General features: G+C 35.9%; 1 protein-coding gene across 1 annotated transcript in view; it reads right to left on the reverse strand.

Moving 5' to 3' along the window:
• LOC102254607 (leucine-rich repeat-containing protein 9) overlaps window positions 1–9,493 on the reverse strand; it is an 89,211-nt gene that overhangs the window by 17,302 nt on the left and 62,416 nt on the right. Inside the window, exons 26-27 of the mRNA XM_014545953.1 lie at window positions 4,770–4,906; window positions 1,240–1,457 (exon numbers count right to left, since the gene is read on the reverse strand). Of these exons, the coding sequence (XP_014401439.1) occupies window positions 1,240–1,457; window positions 4,770–4,906 (355 nt within the window). The remainder of the gene's footprint in view (window positions 1–1,239; window positions 1,458–4,769; window positions 4,907–9,493) is intronic.

The following is a 9,493-nucleotide window of genomic DNA, read 5'->3' on the forward strand; positions in this document are numbered from 1 at the left end:
AATTTATATTTCTTTGTGGATAAAACTTTGTAAGAATCATTGGGTTTTGCAGTCTTATCTCAGATAAATTTTGTTGAACCTTGATAAATTAATTGCATGATGTTTTCTTCTCTGATTGTATATTTTCTAATTGCTATGTAGAAAAAGGGCACTGCTTATAATTTCCTTCTAGCCTCAGACACCTTCTAGCCTTAGATCACCCAAGCAAAGGCTTTCTGAACTGGAGTAAGTAGAGCCACAGACAAATATTGATTGTGTACCTATTATGTACCAGGCACTATATATACTGACACAAATGTGGGCAGGACAGACTCAATCCCTGCCCTTTGGGGCAGCCCACAGTTCATTTTGTCTTGGAGTTTGTTTTAGAGATATGGGCAGAGTAGTAAAATTGATAAAAGGAGGACTAACAGATCATCACCAAAGCACTGAGAGAAATGTTAGGGCTGTATAAAGTTATGTATACTTTTAACCCTCTCATCTGCATACTATCTCAGGAAAAAGTCTGGGCAGGCTCAGTTGAGGCAATGGCCTAGGTTGAATTTTGAGTAGCGAAAACTAAGGCAGGATCCTAAGGAAGCCTTGAGTAGGGGGAGATGGAATATTAAACCATAATTAGGAATGATTGAAATGTCAGGTAGAACAAGTCCATATGTGAAGTTTAGAGAACCAGAGGAAGTCTGGAATTGAGATGCAGAAATAGCATGGACCAAGAGTAAAGTAGTCAAGAACAAAGGCGATCTCTTAGAGAGGACTGCTCAGAAGAGCCGTAGGACATTATATATATGTATATATATAAAATTTCAGAGAGGAAGAGAGAGATAGAAACATCAATATGAGAGAGAATCATTGATTGGCTGCCTCCTGCACGCTCCACACTGGGGATCAAGCCCACAATCTGGGTATGTGCCCTGACCAGGAATCAAACTGTGTCCTCCTGGCTCATACTTCGAAGCTCAACCATTGAGCCATGCCAGCTGGGCGAGCCTTAGAACATTTAGAACTAACCTTTTTTTTGTTTGTTTTCAGGTGGATGCATGTGGGTTGGTTGGATTTATGTCTAGAAGCAGAGTGGACATCTTTGCATCACAGGCTATTTATATGCCTCTGTATCACAGAGTATCTGGCATATAAATGATAAGTAACACACTAGCAAAGTTTTTATTGGTGTATTTGGAAGCTTTATGTTCAGAGGAGTTAAGTTTTGTAACTCTCTTAACAAAAACAAAATAATGTTACCTGGATTTTATTATATCCTAGGAAAAGTTTTTCTAGTTTTACCAAAGGTTGTAAGTTGTTCAGCTCTCGTAGTCTGTTTTCTTCCAGGTGAAGTGCCAACAGGGAGCTTGGTTTGGCAAAGGCACTGTCATTAAATGCTCTGATGCGATTATGGTCCACTACCAATTCCTGAAGAACTAGTAAGTTGTCAAGCCCTTCAACTTGACTGATTTCATTCCCTGAAAAAAGGTAAGTCATGATATATCAGGTGAGCCCAAACTTCCTGAATGAAGGGTTATCTATCTTCATTTAAATATTTTCATACATTTATTTTTGAAAAAGTATTTAAAAGAATATATTTCCAAGGAGAAATAGAAATGTGATTTTTAAGAAGGAAGACATCATCAAACAATATTTTGTAAAATTTCCTCTTTATGTTTGAAAGATTAAGATGTGACATACACAATATCTGTTCAGTAATTAAGTACTAAAATAGTCTTAATTACTGGTTTTGACAAAAGTAGATATATTAAAGTGCCGCAAAAGATATGCTCCTGAGTATATCTGATTATTCTAATAGGCATTCAAATAGGTACATATAATTATTTATTAAAATAAATGAATTTGTTGTGTTAAGTTGAAAAAATACACCTTAATACACTTTCTCATAAAAACATATTTTATACTATAACCACATTAAAAATTAAGAATTCATTACATTATGTTAAAAACTCAGTCCTCTCTATTTTAAAAATATATTTTTATTGACTTCAGAGAGGAAGGAAGAGGGAGAGAGAGAGAGAGATAGATACATCAATGATGAGATAGAGTCATTATCGGCTGCCTCCTGCACATCCCTTACTCGGGATTGAGCCCACAACCTGGGCATGTGCCCATGATCAGAATCGAACCCGGGACCCTTCAGTCTGCCGGCCAGCACTCTATTCACTGAGCCAAACCAGCTAGGGCTCAGTCCTTTCTTTATAACCTATGAGTTCTCTCTACTGCCCCAATCAATAGTTTATAAATATTAATGATCATTTATATGAGAAGATGACTCTTGAGTTGACAAAATACTTTTATATGTGTTTCCTATTAGAGTCCCCAAATAGGACAGGGTAAATATTGTTTTTTAATGATCATAATACTAAGGGTCAGAGAAGTTAAGTGATTTCCTCAAAGACATAAAAATGGCAACACCAGGTCTAGAACTGATCTTTCCATACTGGAAATGAGCAGCCTTTCCCAATGACTTTATTCTGCTTTAATACCGCCTTTTGCCCAATTTCCTAATGAAATCATGAAAAACATATCAGACTATATTTTTCTCCCCTAATATATCTAGTTAGTAATTAAATCCTAGTATTTCCTTCTTTTAAACTGCAGTTTGGACTTACCTCTTACTTACTGTTCTCTCTGACACTACTATAGCCGGGGGCCCTTATTGTCATTCATGTCCTTTGGAACCAGAAAGAGCATATGCTTGGATCCAGACCTGTGTTTTATCCTATACCATACCATTTACTGGCAAAAATTTAGATACATTATTTAACCCCACTGAGATTCAATTTCTTTTCTTGTAAAATGCTTATAAAATTACTATGCTGTGAAGGTTGAATTAGATAATCTATGTAGACAAATACCTTAACCAATGACTCAATAAGTGACAGCTATTACTGTCAGAGTAAACTGCTTCACTTCCTGCATAAGGCTGCCTCAGTGTAATTTGCCATGCTAGACAACACACTGGTCCTATACATTGTTAGATTAAATAGACCTTCCAGGGGTAGGTTGTCTTTTTTTTTTTTATGTCAATGTATCTTTTAAAAGATCTGACATTGTTATGTTCAGTTTTTTGTCTTTTAAGGCTAATTCTCCATGTTCTTGACCCAACTGGCAAGGACCTTTGATAGGCAAAAATATGCATTAAAAACTTAAAAATGGTCTAGAAAAGTCTGTCTTTCAGAGAAAAATTATTATACTCAGATAAACTATGCAGTTATCTTCCTATATGTCTAACTGATGTATCTCCCAACCTTTCTTCTATGTCACTTAATAATTATATTTTGTTTTTAAATTAAATTTATTGGGGTGACATTGGTTAATAAAATTATATAGATTTCAAGTGTACAATACTATGCTGTATATTGCATTGTGTGTTTACCACCCAAAGTTGAATCTCCTTTCATCACCAAATATTTGACCCCCTTTATTGTTAGACTAATGTTCCAAACCCTGTTTTTTTTATGCCACTTTTCTAAAAATTTACAATTCCTACCTATTTTCAACTACAAAATGAGCATTATCCATGAGATTGATAATATTTAGAAACTTTATAACTCACCCAGAGAACTATATGTTCTGTTTTAATCAGGTTAGTGCCTTTCTAAGTGCTGGCCCATAGACACCACGATCTTGCCCTTATGACTCTCTCCTTCCCCCACACCCTCACTTGAAAAACTCTTGGTCATGCTCACTTTCACTCTAAATTCTTTCACTTTTTCAGACTCCTAGATACATAGAGGGGTCAATGTTTCAATTTCTCTAAACTTCTGTTGCACTTAAGTTAATGACACATATTCAGAACTTTATTTTTGTTTCAGTATATTTCTACAGGTGGATCTTAAATTACTTTAGAGCAAAGATCTAAATTACATATAATAGCAATAATTTAGTATTTCTGTATCCTTTCCAGTACTTAGCACAATTCTGGGTTTAGTAAGTTCTTGTGAATTACTCATTGGTTACTTTTTATTGTTTTAAAAATAGAGAAAATATACATATATATGCCTAAGCGACCGTTCGAACATTTGACTGTTCAACCGATAGCTATGACGCGCACTGACTATCAGGGGGCAGACGCTCCTACCAGTAGTATAGCTTGCTGCTGGGGTCCGGCTGATCGGGACTGGGCGAGACGGGCCAGACACGCCCTGGAGCCCTCCTTCAGTCCCTCCCCACCCCGATCATGCACTGGTGGGATCCCAGATTGCAAGAGGGTGCAGGCCAGGCCAAGGGACCCCACCAGTGCATGAATCCGTGCACTGGGCCTCTAGTATGATATAAAAGTAAATTATGTTGTAATACTTTACTGTACATAGTCCTAGGATATTGCATTTTCTAGGGCTATAAAATGTTGCATTTTCTAGGGCAATATTCAATAATCCTAGAATGTTGCATTGACATTATTTATGTAAATAACCCAAGAGAAACCCATTTGTGATCACTAAAATATTTTCATCAGTGAATCTGTTTTAAGTAAATGTTGAGGCTTGTATTTGCTTATCAAAAAGGATGATAATCAAGTCAGTTTTTTACAAATATATTTTTATTAATTTCAGAGAGGAAAGGAGGGGGAGAGATAGAAACATTAATGATGAGAGAGAATCATTGACAAGCTACCTTCCACATGCCATGTGCCCTGACCGGAAATTGAACCCAGGACCCTTTAGTCCACAGGCCAACGTTCTATCCATTGAGCCAAACCTGCTAGGGCTATCAAGTCAGTTTTTAATAACAAAGACTTATGTATTAACAGTGTTGCTACTCACCCTGTAGAAAGAGGAATTTTAAATTTCTTAGTCTGTTTAGTTGCAGCTGATTTAAATTACAAATTCCATTGTAGCCCAAATGAAGAACTTCTAAATTGTGCATTATTGGAGGCAAATTTTCATTGCTCATTATATCTCTGAAACACACATGTAAGTTTGATTCCATAAGCTTAATTTCAAACCAGTTATATTATAAAAAGACAGCCTGTATGTACTTATCATAAATTGAAGATTTTTTAAAGGATGAATTTCTTAATGTATCTGAATTAAACTGTAATAAGTTGTCTCTATATTTTATATAATAATTTTGTAATCTTTAAAATATTTTCATATGGTAAAGTATAGAGTTACTTATAATAAAAAGCAAAAAAAGTGCAATTAGCCAAGAAAGAGAAAAAAATGCATCCAGATTAGAAAGGAACAAATAAAATTGTTTTTATTCTAAGGTAATATGATCTTATATTTACAAAATCCTAAGGAATTCACCAAAAAACAAACAAACAAAAAAACCCAATCCCCTAACGTCCCCCCACATTACTGCACTAATAAATGAGTTCAGCAAATCACAGGTTAAAAACTTAATATACAAAAATCATTTGAATTTCTATAGATAAGCAAAAAACAGAATGAAATTAAGAATTCTACCTACAATAGCATAAAAATAATACAATACTTCAGAAAAATTTAACAAAATAAGTGCAAAATGAATACACAGAAAACTACAAAACGTTGCTGTGATAAATTAAAGAAGCTCTAAGTGGAGAAATATTTCATGTTCATAGATTAGAAGTTTAGTATTACTAAAATGGCAGTTCTCCACAGATTGACCAATAGATTCAATGCAATCTCTATCAAAAGCCCAGCAGCGCCCCCTCCCTCTGAAAATAACCATCTTAGTCTAATAATTGTAAGGAAATTCAACGAGCCCAGAATATCCAAAACAGTCTTTAAGAAGAGCAAAGTTGAAGGGTTTACAATTCCTGATTTCAAAATCTATATATATAAAAGCCTAAGCGACCATTACAATTGAACAACCAGAATGACCAGAATAACTGGAACTACCGGTCGACCAGTCGCTATGACACACACTGACCACCAGGGAGCAGACGCTCAATGCAGCTGACCAACCCATCCCAGCAGCCCACCAGCCTGGTGGTAGCCACCCACTCCCTCAGTAGTTCTGCAGGTCCAATCTCCGGAGAATGGGTCAGGCACTGATGGACCAGCACCACCAGCTGGATCCCAACAGTGCCACCGGCCTTCTGGAAGTCGGCCTCAGGCATCGCAGCCACTTCCCCTCCCTAGATGTTCCGAAAGAAAGAAACAATATAAAAGCAGCCGCCAGGTGGCTCCTGACAACCAGCAGGAATGTCAATGGGATGGATCCGGATCCTGGCCAGCACGCCACTGGCCTTCTGGAAGTCGGCCTCAGGCATCACAGCCACTTCCCCTCCCTAGATGTTCCGCAAGAAAGAAACAATATAAAAGCGGCCGCCAGGTGGCTCCTGACAACCAGCACGAATGTCAATGGGACGGATCCGGATCCCGGCCAGCAAGGGCGTCCCACTGCCCACCTAGAGGAAACCTCTCCTTTTCCCCCCCCCCCCCCACTCCTCCCATACATAAATTTGTGCACTGGGCCTCTAGTTTATTATAAGCTGCAGTAACCAAACCAGTCTGGTATTGGTAAAAGGATAGATACATAGATCAATGTAATAGAACTAAGAGTCCAGACATAAACTTCTACATTTATCATCAATTGCTTTTCAACAAAGGTACCAAGGCAAGTCAATGGGGGAAAGGATCATATTTTAAATAGCGCTGGAACAAATAGATAAACCACATGCAAAAAGATGAATTTAGACCGCACATTTACCTCACAATATGCACAGAAATTAAATGGTTCTTAGTCCTAAATGTAAGAGATCAAACATTAGACTTTGGCCTAGTGATTGAGTGTCAACCTATGCACCAAGAGGTCACCAGTTCGATTCCTGGTCATGTGCAGGAGACAGACGATTAATGTTGATGTTTCTCTCTCATCGATGTTTCTATCTCTCTCTCCCTCTCCCCTCCTCTCTCTCTAACATCAATAATTTCATATTTTAAAAAAAGAAACATAAAACTTTGAAGAAAATGAGAAAAACAGTGATTGAGTGTCAATCTATGCACCAAGAGGTCACCAGTTCGATTCCTGGTCATGTGCAGGAGACAGACGATTAATGTTGATGTTTCTCACTCATCGATGTTTCTATCTCTCTCTCCCTCTCCCCTCCTCTCTCTCTAACATCAATAATTTCATATTTTAAAAAAAGAAACATAAAACTTTGAAGAAAATGAGAAAAATGTTTGCGACCTTAGGTTAGGCAAAGAGTTTCTAGGAACAATTCACAAATCCATATGTGTTAGAGAAAAAGTTGATAAATTGGACTTTTAAAAAAAAAAATTTAAAGACACCATTTAAGAAAATAAAACGTCACACATTGAGAGAAAATACTTGTAAATCATTTATTTAATTATGGGCTTATATCCAGAATATATAAAGAATTCAATAATAGAAAGTCAAACAAACTAATTAAAATATAAGCAAAAGTTTTAAACAGTTCACCAAAAGAAGATATAATAATGGCTAATAAGCACATGAAAAGCTGATCATTAGCATTAGTCATGAGGGAGATGCAAATTAAAACTATACTGAAATTGCACTTCAAAACCACTAGAGTGGCTGTAATAAAAAATACAGACAATAGCAATTGTTGGTGAGGATATGGAGAAATTAGAATCCATATAAAGTATTGTTGTTAATGCAAAATGGTGCAACCTATTTTGAAAATAGTTCGGCAGTTTCTTAAAAAGTTAAACATTAAATTACTATACAATGCATCAACTTCACTCCTAGGTGTCTACCCAAGAGAAATGAAAATATAAGTGCACACAAATATTTCTACACAAATGTTTATATCAGCATTATTCATACTACCCCCAAAGTGGGGACAACCCAAATGTCCATCAACTTGTGAATGGATAAATATAGTGTGACATATCTATACAATGGAATACCCAACATATTCAGCAATAAAAAGTTCACTTACTAATACTCACTATAACATGGATTAATCTCAAAAACATTAAGCTAAATGTAAGACATCAAATGTAAAGGTCCATATAGTATGTGATTCCATTTATTATATGAAATGTCTAGAAAACAGACCTCTATTTAGAATGTCTAGAAAATAAATTAGTGGTTTCCTGAAGCTAGAGGTGGAACAAGGAATTGACTGCAAATGGACCAGAAGGATCCTTTTGAAATGTGATGGAAATGTTCTAAAACTGTGTTGTGGTAATAGTTGCACAACTCTATAAATTTAGTAAAACTTATACACTTAAATGAGTGAATATAGTATGTAAACTGTACTTCAATAAAGCTGTAAAAACTATAAATAGTCCCAAATATAAAGGATGCGTATAAGTGAAATGTTTATAGAAGCTTTAATCAAAATAGCCTCAAACTGGAGACAAATGTTCACCAATGATAAATGAAGAAACAACTTGTCTTATAATCTGTATAATGAAATATTACACAGCAATAAAAATGCATCACTGACACTTGCAACAAAAGATAAACCTCAAAAGAATTATGCTAAGTAAAATAAGTCAGACACAAAAGACTACTTACTATATGATTGTAGTCATATGAAGTTCTAGAAAAAGGTAAAATTTATATGTAATATATTTATATTTATGTTCTACCAAAAATGTGTAGGAAAATGGGAGGTATGTTCACATTTTCTTCATAATGTATCATTTCTGTTGATGCTGGGGCATTAAGTAACCAGATAAATAATTTAGAAACAAAAACAAAGCAAAAGAAACCTAAACCAATGCTTTTAGGTTAGGATTTGTTTTATGAGGAGATGAAAATGTTCTGGAATTAGATGGTTGTAACTTTGTGAATATACTAAAATAATCATTGAATTATTTATACATAGAAGGTGAATGTTATATGTGAATTATATCTAAATTTAAAAAAACACACACAAGGTTATTAAACATACAAGGTTTTTTCATTCTTTTTTTCTTTTTTTACAATATGAGTGTGAAATGGAGGAAGCAAGGAAAAATTAGTAAGTATTTTGAGTATCTTTTTATTTGTGAAGTTCATCTTTGGCATGTAGCTATTAAATAAGTATTAAAATAAGCTAAATGTATGTTACTGCTATCATTAATGTGACTTAATTGCTTTTTAAATTCCCAACCAAATCCTACCTAATAATAGACAAACATGGTAATTGACCATACCTTCGCTACGCCTCCCATTGGCTAATCAGCACGATATGCAAATTAACCACCAACAAAGATGGCGGCTAATTTGCATACTGCAGGCAGGGCGGGACAGCGCGAGTCACCAGTGCAAGCCACCATCCAGGCCCCGTGTGCAACCCCAGAAGCCGCCTGCCTGCCTCCCATGATCACATCAAATCCCGGGCCGCAGGCCGGCCCCAGAAGCCACCTGATATGGCAGTAACTATCAGCCCTTTGAAAGTCAGTGGCATAAATGCACCAGTTAAGACAGATTATGAGGGTGAATCAAAAACAAAACCCACTTTAAATATAAAGACACATATAGATTAAAAGTAAATGAATTAAGCTGCAGCCTGTTTTGCTCAGTGGATAGAGCATTAGCCCGTGGACTGAAGGGTCCCAGGTTCGATTCCAGTCAAGGG

Source organism: Myotis brandtii, unplaced genomic scaffold, assembly GCF_000412655.1.
Source record: "Myotis brandtii unplaced genomic scaffold, ASM41265v1 scaffold423, whole genome shotgun sequence".
NCBI lineage: Eukaryota > Metazoa > Chordata > Mammalia > Chiroptera > Vespertilionidae > Myotis > Myotis brandtii.